The 17,539-nt window shown below is 58.0% G+C and overlaps 4 protein-coding genes across 7 annotated transcripts in view; 3 read left to right on the forward strand and 1 right to left on the reverse strand.

Annotated features, from left to right (window-relative positions):
- The window catches only part of SLX9 (SLX9 ribosome biogenesis factor), an 82,739-nt gene extending 68,068 nt beyond the window's left edge, over positions 1–14,671 (reverse strand). The window contains exon 1 of the mRNA XM_050784510.1: positions 14,668–14,671. The gene's annotated coding sequence lies outside the window, so the exon portion shown is untranslated. The remainder of the gene's footprint in view (positions 1–14,667) is intronic.
- Positions 1–17,539, forward strand: part of PTTG1IP (PTTG1 interacting protein) — a 142,101-nt gene that overhangs the window by 76,224 nt on the left and 48,338 nt on the right. The window lies entirely within an intron of this gene.
- Positions 1–17,539, forward strand: part of SUMO3 (small ubiquitin like modifier 3) — a 177,081-nt gene that overhangs the window by 64,698 nt on the left and 94,844 nt on the right. The gene's annotated exons all lie outside the window — the stretch shown is intronic.
- The window catches only part of ITGB2 (integrin subunit beta 2), a 46,932-nt gene that overhangs the window by 22,538 nt on the left and 6,855 nt on the right, over positions 1–17,539 (forward strand). For all 4 annotated transcript variants that reach the window (XM_050784414.1, XM_050784413.1, XM_050784412.1 and 1 more), the window contains 9 exons: positions 986–1,046; positions 1,431–1,519; positions 4,563–4,743; positions 8,096–8,266; positions 9,859–10,100; positions 11,111–11,266; positions 12,409–12,504; positions 14,882–14,971; positions 16,356–16,496. In XM_050784414.1, coding sequence (XP_050640371.1) covers positions 989–1,046; positions 1,431–1,519; positions 4,563–4,743; positions 8,096–8,266; positions 9,859–10,100; positions 11,111–11,266; positions 12,409–12,504; positions 14,882–14,971; positions 16,356–16,496 — 1,224 coding nt within the window. In that variant the 5' untranslated portion in view covers positions 986–988. The remainder of the gene's footprint in view (positions 1–985; positions 1,047–1,430; positions 1,520–4,562; positions 4,744–8,095; positions 8,267–9,858; positions 10,101–11,110; positions 11,267–12,408; positions 12,505–14,881; positions 14,972–16,355; positions 16,497–17,539) is intronic.

The raw sequence follows: 17,539 nt of genomic DNA on the forward strand, positions 1-17,539 counted from the left end.
ATGGAGGGAAGGGAGCCCAGGCTGAGGCCTGGTTCTGTCATTTTGCCTCTGGGGCCGAGGGCCTGTGAGTGACCACAGAGCTGCCCCAGCTGTGGATGACTGGGTTAAGGACGGGGTGGGTGTGTATCTGGAAACAAAGGGCAGGAGCCTGGCAGCTGGTGGCTTGGGCAAGTCAGGTGACTTTTTTTCCCCACCTGGCAGGGACCGCAAGGCTCCTGGGCAGGCCTTGCACACAGCCTGGCACTCGCGGACATCAAGCCAGCTTTCTCTTCCTGGCCCTGTTTCTGCCACAGAGAGACAGGGCAAGCCCGGCTCTGCTCCAAGCACAGGCTCTGCTCACGGAGGACTTGGGGTGCACAGGGGCAGAGTGCACACACCGGGTGTGTGGGGTTGTGGTGTGCGTGTGCGTGCACATTTGCACGTGTGTATGGTATGTGTGTGTGGTGTGTGTGCCTGTGTGGTGTGTGCGTGTGTGTACGTGTGCATGTATATTTGTGTGTGGTGTGTAGTGTCTTGTGGGGAGTACGGTGTGGGTAAGGGGTATATACATCTCTCTGTGTACATATGTGTGGCGTGATACATACATGTGTATGTGTGGTGTGTGCGTGCATGTGGTGTGTACATGTGGTTAGGCATGCATTTGTATGCGTGTACACGTGCATGTGTGGTGTGTGGTGTGTGGTGTGTGTATTGTCTGCATGTGTATGTGCCTGTGTTGTGTGTCTCTGCAGGGACCTGCTGCAGCTGTCCTGGGTGCCTGGCTGCTGAGCAGGTGTGCTGCCCGCACTGCTGGGCCCGACCTCCCTCCCTCCCTGGCTATTGGAAGCTGGGCCCAGCGCAGCTGTGCTGGCCTGACTCTAACCCACCCCTGCAGGGGGGACAGGAACCCAGCTCCTTGTCCCAGGCCAGCTGGAGGCGGGCTTTGTGGGTGGTCAGCCCCAGGGGCTGGGCCTGAGACCGTCACCAAAACCCCTTCCCTCCACAGGACATGCTGGGCCTGCGCCCCGCTCTGCTCGCCCTGGTGGGGCTGCTCTCCCTCGGGTGTGGTGAGTTCTGTGTTCCACGGAGGGGACTCCACGCGTGACATTCCGGTCAGGGAGAGCAGGGCCTGCCCTCATGTTCCCACAGATAGAAGTTCCCGGGAGGCTGGGGAAGGATCATGCCTCTGGGGGCAGGTCGGGGACTCAGGCCTCGTCCCCCCACACGCCAGGAAGCTGTGGCTGTGCTGTTTCCCCAGGGCCCCCCTCTGCACCTGGGGGTGGTGGCTGATGCGGGGTCTCCTGGAGGCTGCCTCCCTGTCTCTCTGGGCCTCCTCTGACCCTCCTGCTCTACTCCCCCTTGGGTGCGGGCCTGTGGTCACTCACAGGCCCCCTTGGGTGTGGGCCAGGGCGGCCCAGAGCACCCACTCACCTGCCGGCCTCGTCCCTCAGTCCTCTCTCAGGAGTGCACGAAGTTCAAGGTCAGCAGCTGCCGGGAGTGCATCGAGTCGGGGCCCGGCTGCACCTGGTGCCAGAAGCTGGTAAGTGCCTCCTGGGTCCCTCCCCACCTGCCCAGCTCCTGGGTGGGGGCCCTTTCCTGCCCCTGAAGCCAGTGGCACCCAGAGGACCAACAACTCCATTCCTCTTGGGGGGTCCCCAGACCCTGGCCTCGCCCTCCCCTCAAGGGGCCCCTGAGGTTCTGATGTGTGGTGTATTTGGAAACACACACAGAACACATACTTTTAGTTTTTCTCAGCCATTTCAGAGTAGATTGTAGACATGGAGCCCTTTGTTTCGTAGTACTTCAAGGGAGGTCTTTCTTAAGAACCAGGTTTTCACTTACAAAACCATGTGAGCAAGTGCAGAAACACACGCGCTTCTGGCCGGCATCGCCAGCACGCTTTCCCGTAGAGGCAGCAGGCTCGGGGCCAGCGACGGGACCTACCAAACAGCCCTCATCAGAATCCAGGGGCTTTGCAGGGACAAGGTGGCCGAGAGGAAATGTATTTTGATGTAAATGTGTGAATGTGTTTTGATACATGTATATCTATATTTGATAAATACATGTACCAAAACCAGGAAATTCAGCATTGGTATCTCATTATGATCAAACCGACACACTGTACACATATTTTATGGGTTGTTCCAGTGATGTCTTCGTGAGCATATTTTCCTGGTGGATCTTGTAACTCAGGCTCACTCTGTGCTCAGCCGTCTCAGGCCCCGAACCTCCTAACCCAGGCTCACCCTACACTCAGCCGTCTCCTTGGGCTTCTTGAATCTGGACCGGTCCTCAGCTTTCTTTGTCTTTCCTGTCCTTGGGCATTTCCGAGGAGTTCGGGGAGCAGCTTTGTAGCATGACTCGGGGGTCTTGTCTGGAGTTTCCTCTTCCTGGACTCAGGTGCGCTTTGGCAGGAGCCCCTCAGTGACGGTGTCCTAAATGCCCGTGAGAGGCACTGCTGTTGCCCCGTCCCAGTCCTGGTGAGGTCAGTGTGGACGGCTCTGCTGAGATGGCATCCGCCCGGCCTCCCCACCCCGCTGCACAGTCCCCTGTGGGCTGGTGACGTTCCGCTCCCATCAAATCACACGGGCAGGCTCAGCGTCCGCGGATGTCCCCACCTGAAGCCGCCATCACTACAATGGCTGCAGCTGGGTGCAGTGCTGGTCCCTGCCTGCCTCTCACGGCTCCCAACCTGAGGAAGTGTCTCTCCTTCTCCACAGTTTTATTTTGTTCAGTAGTGCATCATCTGTGACTGTCCTTTCTTCCCCGAGATGCCCAAATCCACTGGGTTTGGCTCCGCGTCCTGTCCATGGGTCCCCATCCTATTTTTCTGAGCACTTTCTTGCTTTCTGGAGCAACATGACACCACAGGCCCATCTTCGTGTCCCTTGCCCTAGCCTGGAATCGGATGTTTTTCTGAAGGCTCTGGTTCTTTTCCCTGTGAGTCCGGGTTCCAGCACTGTTGTAGCAGGACAAGCCACAGACAGAATTCCTCAGACACCCAGTTAAAGAAGAAAGGGCTTTATTTGGCTGGGCGCATCGGCAGACTTGCGTCTTAAGAGCCAAGTTCCCCAGAAAAGAAATTCCTGGCCCTTTTAAGGGTTTACAGCTCTAAGGGGTCCATGTGAAAGGGTTGTGATAAATCAAGCAAGCGTGGGGAACGTGACTGGGGGCTACACGCATCAGCTGACAGAACAGAAAGTTTTACAATGCTTTTTCATGCCATGTCTGGAATTTACAGCTAGCACAAGTAGTTTTGGTCAGGGGTTAATATTATTGTTATTATTTTAACCACCAGGGCCAGGAGGTGGTGCCAAGGTCCTCTGGCTATTTATCTTACTCCTGTTTCTTTCCAACTTTTCGCTTTCTCCCATCTCTCCTGTCTTATGAACTAGGGAAGGGGAGCGGGAGGAGAAGAAGGGAAGGGCAGCAGGAGAAGTGGTGTCTCATTTCTTACCGTCAGCGGCTTCCTCGTTTCTCAAGTTTGCGGCCCACGGGGAGTGGCTTCGGGGCCTCCAGCCCACGCCACTGCGGCGAGCAGCCCGCAGATGAGAAGCTGGGTGGCTCCTGTCTGTCCTCGGACTGAGCAGGGTGGCCAGGCCCCAGGTGACACCACCTTGCTCAGGTTGGGTTTTTCTCCCTCCCCTTTCTGGAGGTTGTCAGCTCATCTGAAATAAATACCCTCCAGTGAGATTTGTTTGTTTCTGTGTGGGTTACATTTAGGCTTTCTTTTCCTTCTAGCCGGGATGCTTGCTGATGGAGTTTAATTTCTGGAGGACTTTAAAACTTCTGTGGTTTCAAAAGTCAGAGCCAGACAAAGAGGCAGCCTGGGGACTGTCGCCCTCCCCTCCCACCTGCCCCCCTGCCTGAGGGACACCAGCCCTGGGGTGGGGGCGGGCTTATCCTCCTGAGCTTCCCTCTGTGAAAGCAAGTAGAGAAACACGTGCGCTTCTGGCCCCGCATCGCCAGCACACTTTCCCGTAGAGGCAGCAGGCTCGGGGCCAGTGACGGGACCCACCAAACACAGCCCTCCTCAGAATCCAGGGGCTTTGCAGGGACAAGGTGGCTGAGAGGAAAGCACCCGGGGCCCAGTCCTCCCAGGCTCCCCTCCAGCTTCCGTTCTTCTAAACTTTGAGGGGCTTGGCCCAGAACCCTGCCCATGTTCTGGGTTCCTTGGGGGCCTAGGGACTGCCACATTTCTTCGGGACAGAACAACTCCGTTGGACAAAGGTTCTGCTGATGAAGGGCTTGAAGCCCCTGGGCCAGCTGCTGGAGGACGCGGAGGCCTCTCCTCTCGGGTCAGCCTTGGGCTGGAGAGCGGGTCCTGAGTCCTTTCTGCTGCTAGAGGCAGAGGACGAGGGGATACCCCGCCCCCCAGGGCTCTGCTGCTGCCGGGAGCCTTCAGCGAGGGGCTGTCTGGGAGGCCGGAGGAGCTCCCTGTCTCTGTCCACAGGGACTTCTGTCCCAAATTCCAGGTACAGAGGAGGAGGGGACAGGGTGGGTCCTCAGTCCCTGCTGGCCAGTCAGCCTCCTGCAGGTCCTGCAGTGTGGCCCCCTCCTGACCCCTGACTCCCCCTCCCCAGAACTTCACAGGGCCAGGGGATCCTGACTCCATTCGCTGTGACACCCGGCCACAGCTGCTCATGAGGGGCTGTCCCGCGGACGACATCATGGACCCCAGGAGCCTCGCCGAAACCCAGGAAGACCACGATGGGGGCCAGACGCAGCTGTCCCCACAAAAAGTGACTCTTTACCTGCGACCAGGTAGGCTTGGCCTCTATGGGGGTGCCAGGCACCCTCTGTGCTGGTTATTGGCTCTGGCTAGGAGCCTGGCCCTGCTCTGGGGTGTCAGGGCTGCCCAGAAGGGGCATGTGTCCAGGTTGGACGGCTGGGTGGGCCAGTGAAGCCCCAAGGCTGCTGGAAAGCTGAGCTCCTCAGCGCCCTTCCGCTCCGTCCCCAGGTGGAGCTGCCCCAGCCCTCACCATCGGCTCTCTCACAGCCCGACATTCTGCATCTTTTTTTTTTTTAAAGGGAGACCAAGCCATTTGGAAAACACTATTCCATTACACACTCAGAAGGCCACGGTGCTCTTAGAAGAGTAGAGGGTCTGATAAGTCTTGCAGCCAAGAGACCTGAGTCACTGTTTAAATGAGTGTTGTCCAAACTGACTTGACCAGAGCACAGTTTCAGAACACAGTCCCCTGTCAGCACTTTAGAAACGTCCACCTTATCGGTGGCTCACACCTGTAATCCCAGCACTTTGGGAGGCCAAGGCAGTGGATCATTTGAGGTCGGGGGTTTGAGACCAGTCTGGCCAACATGGTGAAACCCCATCTACTAAAAATACAAAAAAAAAAAAGATGAGCCGGGCGTGGTGATGTGCACTTGTAATCTCAGCTGGCAGGAGAATCACTTGAACCCGGGAGGCAGAGGTTGCAGTGAGCCAAGATTGTGCTACTGCACTTTAGCCTGGACGACAGGGCAAGACTCTGTCTCAAAATGAAAAGGAAGGAAGGAGGGGAGGGGAGGGGGAAGGGGAAGGGGAAGGGAGGGGAGGGGAGGGAAAGGGGAAGGGGAAGAGAGCGCCCTCCTTGCTCCAGGAAGGCGGGTGTGTGGTGGTGCAGCAGATGGGAGAAGAAGGCCTAGTGTGGCCACCGACCTGTGACCTCCCAGGCCACAGTGAGGCCAGGGAAGGAAGGGGAAGCCATCTCCCAGGGAGGGGGTGCAGACAGAGCCGGAGTGACTTTAGAGGAACCAACTGGTGTTGTACAGGCTGGGACTCAGAGCTCTGCCCTCAAGGGAAGCCCAGGTCAGCGGCCACTGAGTTAGCCTTGGGGCAGAGTGGCCCAGGGTGCAGGCGGCCAGGTGAGAGCCAGCAGCAGCCAGGTGAGAGGTGGCTGGGAGACAGTGAGGGAGGGGGCCAAACCAGTGGGGAGGTCCTACACGAGCAGGGGCCAGGTGTCCCTGGGGGCAGCAGCGGACAAAACCCCACCTTGGTGGGGGGATCAGGCCGGCCCCTCATTGCCCCATGAGCAGGCACAGCCCCTTCGCCTTGGAACCTCCACCTCTGACCTCAAACTCGAGGGCCTGGCCCTGTGGCGCCTGGAGGCAGCTCTGATGTGTTTTCCCCGTGTCCCACCTCACAGTGAGGAACAGGCTGGCATGGGCGTTGCCTGTGGCCAGAGTTTGTGCAGCTCTGTGGTGCTGGAGGTATCAGGAAGGATCGTCCTGGAGGGTGGGGGTGCGCCCGAACGGGGGCATCCTTGTGCCGTGGGGAAGGGTCAGGGAGTGGTTGACCACGGCCTGGCATGCATCTCCACTGTGCAGGGGGCAAATGCTGTCGCCTCTGGGGGGGCACAGGTGAGCTCAGGTGGGCACAGGTGAGCTTAGGCAGGCTCAGGTGAGCACCAGGGACAGATCCTACAGCACCCCGGGGCCACAGGCTCCCAGAGCAAGGCGGTAGGATCTGGGAGGGGAACGTCCTCTCACGGGGTCCCGGCCCTACCCCCGCAGCCCGCGGCCCTTCGCTGAGCCTGGCACTCTGGAAGGGAAGGGACGGGGCCCCTTGGTCAGCCACCAAAGGCCTATGTCTGTGCCCTTTGACTGCAGCACAGCCACAACACTTGTGGGCCATGGTCTTGGCTGCCTCCTCCATGTCGCTGCAGACGCCGCAAGGTCCCCGAAGCCGCACACATTTACTGTCTGCCCTCCGCAGAGAGTGTTTGCTGGTCCCCGGCCCAGAGGCCAAGTGACGCCTCCGAGGGCTAAAAGGCACAGCAGGGCCAGGGCCAGGATCGCCGGGTGTGAATGTGGGTGAGTGTGTGTGTGTGTGTGTGAGAGTGCATGTGTGTGGGGTGTGTGTGTATGTATGGTGTGTGTTGTGTGTGTGTGTTTAGCATTCTGTGTGGAGTGTGTGTGTATATGTGTGGCACGTGTGTGTATGGGTGTGAGTGCATGTGTGTGTGGTGTGTGTATATGTGTGTGGCATGCATGTGTGTGTGTTTGGTGTATGTGTGTGTGAGTGCGTGTGTGTGCATGTGGTGTATTTGTGTATATGAGCACGTACATGTAGTATGTGTGCTATGTGTCTGGTGTTGTGTATGAGTGTGTGGTGTGTGTGTATGTGTGCGCATGTGTGGTGTTTGGTATTTGTGGTGTGTGTATGCATATTTGTCTGTGGTGTGTTTGCTGTGTGCGGGTGCTATGTGCGTGTATTTGTGGGTGTGTGTGTGTGCTATGTGTGACTGTGTGTACATGAGGTATATTTGTGTGTGAGTATTGTCTGTGTGCATATATGTGGGTGTGTATGCCATGTGTGACTGTGTGTGCATGTGGTGTATTTATGTGTAGGTGTGTGTGTGTGTTTGTGGGGGGTGGCGCACAAACCCTTTCTCTCAGGGCGTGGCAGCAGGCATGTTGGGGATGGGGTAGGCCCTGCACTTGTCCCAGGGCTGAAGGCTGGAGGGTTGGGCAGAGGGGACAGGTCTGGTTACCCTCCCTCCTTGCTCAATCATTAACGTGATGTGTGTTTATGGAAAGCTGACTTGTGCTAGGCACGGTTCTGGGAGGCGGGGACACAGGTTGGTTGCGGTGACGCGTAAACACAACCGCAGGTGTGACTGAGATGCAGGCGAGCGGAGTCCAGGGCTGGGATGGAGAAAGGGGCATCCTGGGGACGGCCTGCGTGGGCCTTGCTGGAAAGTGCCAGGTTTGTGTGATGCCTGTCTACGTGGCCGCTGATGAGGGTGCCCGTGAGACTGCAGGCACGGGGCCGGGTTACGTGTGAGCCCAGGTGAGCCACTGGCACTCTCAATGAAAGGTGTCCCCGATGTCACTGACGTCAACTCTATGCACCCCAGGCAAGGGTTTCAGTGTCACTGCGTGGCACGTGCCTGCGTCCTAGAGCCATGTCCTTCCTCTGAAAGGACATGGACGCCTGCCTGGACGTCCTGTGTCTGGTCCTCAGCTCTCCTGCCAGGTGGGGAGAGGAGAGATCAGGAGGATTTAGGGGCTGGAGAAAAGGGTGCCAGTGCACAGCCCGCTCGGGGCCACACGCCCCCAGACACCCTGTGTGAGACGTGAGGTGTGGCTCATGGTGTTCTGTCCCTACCGGCAGGCCAGGCAGCAGAGTTCACCGTGACCTTCCGGCGGGCCAAGGGCTACCCCATCGACCTGTACTACCTGATGGACCTCTCCTACTCCATGCTCGATGACCTCAGGAACGTCAAGAAGCTGGGTGGCGACCTGCTCCAGGCCCTCAACGAGATCACCGAGTCCGGCCGCATTGGTGAGGCTCAGGCGCTGCAGGATGAGACACAGTCCTTTCCCAGACCCTGGCCACTCCTGCCTGTGGCCCACGCACCTCCTCATGCACAGGTCCCCAGGGCAGATCGGGGGACCCCAGATGCAGGTCCCCCCAGGGCATCCACAGAGCTGCAGTCGGCCTTCCTCCCTGCCAGGAGCCACACCCAGTCCCTGGCTCCCCAAGACTTGTAGACATCGTCCAGTCCTCCACTTCCCCTTCCACCTTCTACTTCCTTTATTTATTTCTCGGTATGTTTAAAAGACAAAAGTCTGACAGTGCCAATTATTAGACATTAAAGACCACAACGCACATAGATGGTACAGCAACAGCACCACTGAAGAAACCACACAGCAAGCTCTGCTGGGCCAGGGGCTCCACTCTCCACCAGCACTGCCTCGCCACAGAGCAAGTCTCCAGCACACGTGTGTGTCAGTCACAGCACATGTCTTCCCCGCCAGGCGTGGCTCCTCCCATCAGCACTCTGCCAACTTCCCTACATGCAGGGATGCACACATGCATGCTTACACACACACACACATGCACACACGCAAATGCATGCTCACAAAAATACACGCTCACACACAAATGGACACTCATACAAGCAAATACACGCTCACGCACGTGAATGCATGCTCAAACATGCAACGCACAAACACAAATGCACATTCACACATGCAAATGCACTCTCACGCATGTGAATGCACGCTCACACACAAATGCATGCTCACACATGCAAATGCACACACACAAATGCATGCTCAAACATGCAAATGCACGCTCACACATGCAAATGCACACTCGCACATGAATGTATCCTCACACGCACAAATGGATGCTCACACATGTGAATGCATGCTCACGCAAATACATGCTCACACACACGCATACTCACACAAATGCATGCTCTCACATGTGAATGTATGCTCACACATGAATGTATGCTTACACGCCATTGCATGCTTACACACGCGAATGTATGTGCACGTAAAAATGCACACTCAGACATGCAAATGCATGCTCACACACTTACATGTGCACACACATGCACACACAGACATGCTCACATGCACACTCCTGATCACCCATGTATGTCTTCACTCACATATACAAATCATATGCAAACACACATGTCCACATATGTACCTGGTCACCTATGTGAACTAGGTGTGTCCACACCTGAACATGCTCACATGCATACAGGAATATGTGCACACACATTTGTGCTACACATGTACACACTCATGTTCACATATGCAGATGGCTGCACACGCACAGATACGCATATGCACATGTCCACATGCCCACACTTATACCTGGTCACACACATACATGCAGGAACTCACATGCATACACTTGTGCTCACACATGTACATGATTGCACACACACACCCACAGACATTCACATGCACGCTTGCACAACACACATGCTCACACACACTCCACATGTGCCATCTTGCTTTCTCCCCTTCCCTGCTAGGACAGAGGAAACAGGCTCGCCCTCGTGCCCCTTTGAAGCTGGCCCTCCCACCTGGGGCCAGCCTGCCGCCTCCCTAGCCCCTCCGTGTGCCCTGCAGGCTTCGGGTCCTTCGTGGACAAGACCGTGCTGCCGTTCGTGAACACACACCCCGATAAGCTGCGAAACCCATGTCCTGACAAGGAGAAAGAGTGCCAGGCCCCGTTTGCCTTCAGGCACGTGCTGAAGTTGACCAGCAACTCCAACCAGTTTCAGAGAGAGGTCGGGAAGCAGCTGATTTCAGGAAACCTGGATGCACCCGAGGGTGGGCTGGACGCCATGATGCAGGTCGCCGCCTGCCTGGTGAGGCCGCTGCCCCTGCTTGGGTCCCCGGCTTCCCCCAGTGTTGGGGGCTCTGTCAGGCACTGTGGGGGAGCAGTGGGGTACCCTGGCTGGCAGGTCATCTAAGGGACTCCAGCCTGGGCCTGGGGAGGGCAGCGCCTCACCCTGCTGCTGCCCATGCAGGAAAGGGCAGGAGGAAGGGAGTGGCCATGGGGGCTTAAAAACCATGCGCAGATTTCATTGTTTGCTGTGAACTAAATTTGTGACCCTGGGCAAATCTTTTGAAGCCTAAACATTTTGCGAGTGGCCAAGGGTAGAACAGGGCCGCTAGGCAGCTGGTCCCGTGGTTCCTGGGGTGGAACCGCCCTCCTCCCTCCAGGCCGGGTGGGCCCTGGCTGCCCAGTGCATGTCTCTCCACGTCCTGCCCACCCAGTCTGTGACTGTGAGCCTAACGGAGCAGCCACGGTCCCTGGGCTGTGTTGAGGCTGCGCACCGTCCTCCTCTCACAACCCACCTTAGCTCTCCAGCTTCCCTGCAGGCCCAGCGTAGACACACTGCTCACGGGTGTGGGGTCACGGCCTAGGACATGCACAGCCCACAAACGCGCCTGCCAGAGGCTGTCCATGGTGGGCTCAAGGCCTGCCAGGCCCCTCGGGCTCATCTTCCTCTGTGTTGCGCTGGTTCTGCACGTGGTTCACGTGTCTACCAGGGTTTTCCCCCTTGGGGATGGTTTCCTGAGGGTTTGTTCCCAGCTCTGAAGTGCAGGGACCACAACCATGTGACTCTCCTTGCCTTTCCATACGTGCCTGCGCTCCCTGCGCCTCCCACACGCACGGGGTATTTGAGGGCCCTTGTCTCCTCCTGGGCGTGGCGTCTGGGGGAACACGGCTGGGTCCCTGAGACCCAAGGGAAAGGGGCACCAGTGCCAGCCTCCGGGCCACCCCGCCAGCTCTGCGTTGTCTCCTTTGCTCCAGAGGGCCCAGTTTGGGAAACCGAGGCAGGTAACCCCGCCCCCCACGCTTTCCTCTCAGGAGGAAATCGGCTGGCGCAACGTCACACGGCTGCTGGTGTTCGCCACCGACGACGGCTTCCACTTCGCGGGCGACGGGAAGCTGGGTGCCATCCTGACCCCCAATGACGGCCGCTGTCACCTGGAGGACAACATGTACAAGAGGAGCAACGAGTTCGTAAGTGCCCACCCCAGGCACCCAGGCACCGCCTGGCAGGACACCATTGACGGAGGGAACGAGGCGGGGTCTCCACCTTACAGAGCCTCCTTCCAACCCAAGGAGCAGATTCCCGAGGAAACTTCTGGAAGCCCCAAGTGGCAGTGTGGGGTCTCCCAGGACTGGCCTCAGGCCAGGGGAGGGTGGGGTTGGTGGGGGCAGCCAGGCTGAGCCCCGGCCTCGCCCTTGTGGCACTCCCAGGCCCTGTTGGTCTCCAGCCCCACTGCCCCCGCACCTGGGCTGTCAGCGGCTGTGGAGGTACAGTAACCGCCCCCAGGCTACAGCCGCGCCCTGTTGTCCCCGCCGCTGGCCAGAGTCCCATCCTGGAGCATCCGCCTCCTCCTCCTCCTGGCCTCCTCTGTGGTTTCCCCGCTGCCCCTGAGTCCGCCTCCTCCAGTGCGGCCCCTCCCTGTCCCCAGCGCCTGAGCTGGGTGAGGGACTGCGGGGACCATGAGGAAAATGCGGGGAGGGACCCAGGATGCACAGGGTTAGGACGAGCGTCTCTCTGCAGAGGCATTTCAATGGCTCAGAGGGGCCAGGACTTCTGGCTGGGATCAGCCGTGGGCCCAGAGGCCACCACCGGTCACAGGGGCTTGTCCTCGCTGGCCATGGTGCAATGCTCTTGCAGCCTAACATCATAGGCTCTGGGGGCGGCAAAGGACTTTAGAGATGCAAAACTCAGGTCCTCTGCCGAAGCCACAGACAGGGGAGGGACGGCCGTCGGGTCCTGGAACTTGGGTAGGGAGAGCCGCACCTGACCCTCATGGCCTCTGCTGAAACTGAGCGCCTCTCAGTGCGAAAGCAGGTCCACCGTGTGGGGCAGGCTGGGATTCTGCCCCGTGGACATCCCCAGTCCCACGGTGAGACGCCTCAAATGCTGCTCTTGCCTGGACTCTGAAAGCCCAAGTCTATGCACACGTTGCCCAGAGGCCATGGCGGCTCTCTGCACTGCACTCCTGCGCGGCAGCCTCTGCCTCTCCAGCCTTCCCCCGAGAGGGTCCGAAGCACAGGCAGGGCTAAGGCTGAGTGGGGCAGACAGGGGCGGGCACCTGGAAGGCTTGTCTCAGACTCGGGGCCAGCTGAGCAGGGCCTCCTTTCTCCAGGACTACCCATCGGTGGGCCAGCTGGCGCACAAGCTGGCCGAAAACAACATCCAGCCCATCTTCGCGGTGACCAGGAAGATGGTGAAGACGTATGAGGTGAGTGCTGTTGGGTCCTGAGCATCTGTTGGGCAGGGGCACGTTTCAGCCGCAGGCCACACCCAGCGCCACTGCAGGTCTGAGTGCCACCTCCACATGCTGGGCACATGAGGGCCAGCCGGCCCGGGTCACAGATGCCCGTGGGTGAGAAGCCTGAGGCTTCCCGTCCAGGACAGGACACCTGCGTGTCGATAGGAGGAGGAATTCCTCCCTGTCCCTGAAACTCAGCTGTGTTAACAGCGTGTCTTGGCATTGGTGATATTTTCTGTTCTTTTCTGGAATATAGCATAATTCTTTATTTTATGGAAACATGCTTATTTTATGCTTACATACATTTGAATATCAACACTCTCCACGAAGATAAAATTACACGAAAACGTTCACAAGCTTGGAGCGTGGGGTGGGATGAGTTTTACAAAGGAAGCACAGCCGATAACCAGCTCTGCTCCTAGAAGCAGAAGCCCCCAATGAAATACGTTCATCCCGAATTTCCACCGCCCGTGCCATGTGTTCAGCCTGGCCTGAGCAGGTTCGTGCGTTCAAGTCGCTCAGGTGCTGTCGGGGTTCCCAAGACCACTCTCAGGGTCAGTGATTTGCTGGAAGGACTTGCAGAGCTCAAGAACCAGTAAACTCACAGTTACGGTTTATTGCGAAGCAAACCCTCCTGGGTGCCAGCCCCTGCCCGAGGTGGGAGGATACAGACAAAAGTCACTAAAGGTCAAAGGTGCACAGGAGAGAAACCAGGCCACCTCCTGAGGGAAACCACCGCTTGTGCACACGGAGAACACACCCTTCTGCCATGTGTTGACGGAGACAAGCCTTCCATAAATGCCTCAAATGGGAGGAGCCAAACCAAACAAATGGAGCCCTGGGATTCAGCACTGGCTTTGAAACAGCCCCGCCCATCCTACCTGGAGCAGGACACAGCCCTCTGGTCTGCAGAGCCTGATCTGTCCCACCCGAGAAGGACGTAGCCTCCTGTCTGTGCAGCCCTGTCCACCCCACCTGGAGAAGGACAACCTTCCTTGCACAACTATGACCTATGCTTTGGGCATGGAAAGTGCAGTTAGAACCAGGCCTGACTTCCCCAACCCCCCAGGCCAGGGAGCTCATCTCCACTGCACCGATGTGGAGGCCACAGCCTCTGGGAGGAAAGCACGGTCTGACTCCCATCATCAGGGGCCCTCAGCCCTCAGCCCTCGGAGCAGAGGGCCTCCCCCTCCATGTGTCTCTGAGGAGAGCAGCAATTGGATCCAACAGCACCATACAGTGTGGAACAGAGGAAGGACCAAACAGGGAGATGATGATCCGGTGGTCAGGGTGGCACCCTGCAGCCCCCTCTGCCTATGAGTGTTGTTCTGTCCTGTTGGCACCAGCCAGGCTAGAAGGAAGGAAACGCTGCACACCCTCCTGAAAGGAGCCTCCGCCCGTGGCAGCCTGCACGGTGTGTGGCCCCGAGGCCACAGGGACAGAAGGACTGAGCTGGAGGAAGGAGGTGGTTGTCATCGTACTTTATGCAGCCACGTGCCCAGTTCTTCAGGGTGGACAGGACCCTGGGCGGCTCACCTCACACCCAGCTCTGTTACTTACCACAGGACATCCCAGGCCCTTCCTTACCACGAGCACTCAGTTTCCTCATCTGTGAAAAGGGCAGTGGTGCCCGGTCGGCGGAGCATCGCGGGTACTGAGCTCACCCACTCAGGGAATTCACAGAGCAGCCGCCCTAAAGGGCCTGATTTTCCTCATCTGGACAGTGACCGACCTGCTGGCCATTCCAAGGCCATCACCACCATCTTCTTCAAAATGGCACACAGGAAACCAGGGCACCCTCTTCCCCCTGCCCGGGGCTCTGCCCAGCTGGGCAGCCTCACAGCCCCTGCCCTGCTGCTTAGGCTGAGGAGATGCACTCGGGGTTTGGGGAAGAAACGTGCCCGGGGCCGCCTCTTTTTTGAAGTGCATATTGCTGAGCTACGGGAGTCCATCGTCAGGTCCGTATCCCAGCTACAAGCTCAACCTCGTGGTGTGTTGGGGCCCAAAGCGAGACCAGCGGTTCCTGCCGTAGGTTCCCCGGGCTCTGGAGTGGGAGCAGGAGGAGATCTTCCCACATAGGCCTCCTGAGTGCTGGGATTCCAGGCACGGCCCCGGGCAGCTCAGGGCTTTTTACCCCCCCTTACCACACATCGCTAACCACACACTCTGGGGACCAAGCGAGAAACTGCATTGAGGACCGTCCCAGCCATTTTGCAGGTGCAGAAGCCCCTGGGGTGAGCCCGGTGCGTGGAGACGCCATGGCACCGGTCCTCAGGGTGAGCCCGGTGCGTGGAGATGCCATGGCACAGGTCCTAGCCATGCCGTGTCTGGTCTTCTTGCCCAACAGAAACTCACTGAGATCATCCCGAAGTCAGCGGTGGGGGAGCTGTCTGACGACTCCAGCAATGTGGTCCAGCTCATTAAGAACGCTTACAATGTGAGTCTCCCACACCGCTCAGCCGGGACCCATGGGGTGGCCAGCAACCTCCCCACTGCAGGTCAGCTCCTGCTGCAGGTCAGCAGGAGGGTGATCTGGGAGGAGAGCCACTGCCCTGTGGGCTGGTTGCAGCCTCCAGGACACCCTGGCCTGGCAGTTCCACGGGGAGCTCCATGTCCTCTCTCATTGATGGTGTGGGCGATGCTCCTTGAAACCCAAGCTCAGGCCCTCTTCATGCAGGACTCCTCTGTGGGTCTCTGTGGGGAAGGGGGGTGGACACTCTGGTGGTAGACAGGGCACCTGGGGCTGGAGGAGGCCATAGGAAACCCCCACGGTGGACTTGGGCCCTGGGAAGACACCCTGGGGGGTGGAATTCCTCTTGCTCTGTACACCTGTCCTGGGCAAGCCCCAGAGAAGCCCTCACCCACTGAATTTCTTCCTGGTGCATGGCCCAGCTGCACCCTGGGCTGCTCCCCGGGGAAGCCCGGGGCCCTGGTGGGCATAGGTAGGCACAAGTGCACACTAGGCACCGCTCAGGGCCCCAGGCACCAGAGGTCCCAGACTGCTCTGGAAATCTACCCCCCGGTGAGAGATGTTCTCAGAATTCTGGCCTGGATCCTTCTAGGCCAAAGGTCCTGCTGGCTTGAGGGAGCCCAATACGGTAGCGCCTCTGACAAACGCTGGGTCATTGAATTAAACTGAAGGTCTGTGGAGGAGGTGCCATTGGCTTCTTGTAGCCTCCTGTGAGCCCCAAACCCCCAAAGCAGACCCTCCTGGGTACCAGCCACTGCCCGAGGTGTTTCTGTCCTTATACAGAGGATGCAGGTGACACCACCGCCCTGGCCATTATGAACCTGATGCCCCTATGAACCTGTCCCTGTGCCTCCTCTCAATTTCCTTCTGTCTCTCAGTCTTTGTCTCTGTCTTTCTCTGTCTCTCTCTGTCTCTGCCCCATCTGTCTCTGTCTCTGCCTCTCTCTGTTTTTCTGCGTCTCTCTGTCTCTGTCTCTGGCTCTGCTCATCTCTGTCTGTCTCTGCCTCTCTGTTTCTCCCCATCTCTCTTATCGCTTGAACAATTTATCCAGCTCCTGCCCTGTGCTAGGTCCTGGGGACTCAAGGCTGAGGAGCAGCAGAAGCTCCCACTTCTGAGGCTCACACCCTGGCTCCATGCTGGTCCCTGTGGTCGGGCTGTTTTGGGGTCAGGACTGTGGCCCTGGCAGCCCCGCCATCCTCGGCACATCCTGCCATTCTCTCCTCTGTGTCATTAGCTGACACTGGGGACTTGCAGGGAGAGGAGAAGTGGAGACGGGTCTAAACCACTGGGCCAGGCAGGGCCAGGACAGCAGAAAGACTCGCCCCTAAGAGTGGCCGCTCTCTGCCCGCAGAAACTCTCCTCCAGGGTCTTCCTGGATCACAACGCCCTCCCCGACACCCTGAAAGTCACCTATGACTCCTTCTGCAGCAATGGAGTGACCCTCAAGGACCAGTCCAGAGGTGACTGTGACGGCGTGCAGATCAATGTCCCGGTGAGCCTGACCACAAGAGTCCCTATCCCAGCACACGGAGGGGCTCCGGGGACAGCCAGAAGGAGCCAAGGTCCCCATCCCAGCACTCTGACGGGGGCAAGGAGGGGCACACAGGCATCAGATGCTGTCTGGGGGCAGGCGGCATCCACTGGCAGGTCCCCGTTTCCTTCCTTCACCCCCTCTCTGCTGAGGCCAGACACTTTCCTTGTGGAGCTGGTGTCATGAATGTCAGCGAGAGGGCGCCAAGAGGGTGCTTCACACACGCCTTGGCCCAAGAGTGCTACTCATCAACCTGGAACCCCAAATCCCTGGGTCAGGCCAGTGTAGACTGAGGGATGGAGTGATGGCTGCACCCCCTGGGGGCAGACACCGGACGCACAGAACAGGCACAAATGGCAAACCGGGTTGGGTTCGTTCTCATGATTTTCTGCGTGTTTCATTTTGTTTTTTGACAGACACATTAAGGCATGGGCCACACAGGTGATTAGAAATGGACACTGAGTTCCTTCCCTAATCTTTCAGGTTGAAGTTTATTATCCAATCATTTGTTTTTTGTTTTTGTTTTTGTTTTGCTAGCTGCGAACTAATATTCAGTAAGACACTTGCTTTCATTGCACTTTTTTAATATGACTTTGGAATTCCTTCAAACACATTTCTCCCTAAATGTTGCCCGTGGATTTTTTTTTTTTTTTTTTTTTTTTTTTTTTGTGAGATGGAGTCTCACTCTGTCGCCCAGGCTGGAGTGCAGTGGCGCCATCTCGGCTCACTACAATCCAAGTGATTCTCCTGATTCAGCCGCGTGAGTAGCTGGGACTATAGGCGTACGCCACCACACCCAGCGACTTTTTGTATTTTTAGTAGAGACAGACTTTCACCATGTTGGTCAGGCTGGTCTCGAACTCCTGACCTCAGGTGATCTGCCCGCCTTAGCCTACAACAGTGCTGGGATTACAGGCGTGAGCTCCGGCGCCTGGCCTGCCTGTGGCTTCTCACCAGAACATTCCCTCATGCTGGGTGGTCTGAGTGGGAGTGTGCTCAGCTTA

Source organism: Macaca thibetana, chromosome 3 (assembly GCF_024542745.1).
Source record: "Macaca thibetana thibetana isolate TM-01 chromosome 3, ASM2454274v1, whole genome shotgun sequence".
Classification (NCBI taxonomy): Eukaryota; Metazoa; Chordata; class Mammalia; order Primates; family Cercopithecidae; genus Macaca; species Macaca thibetana.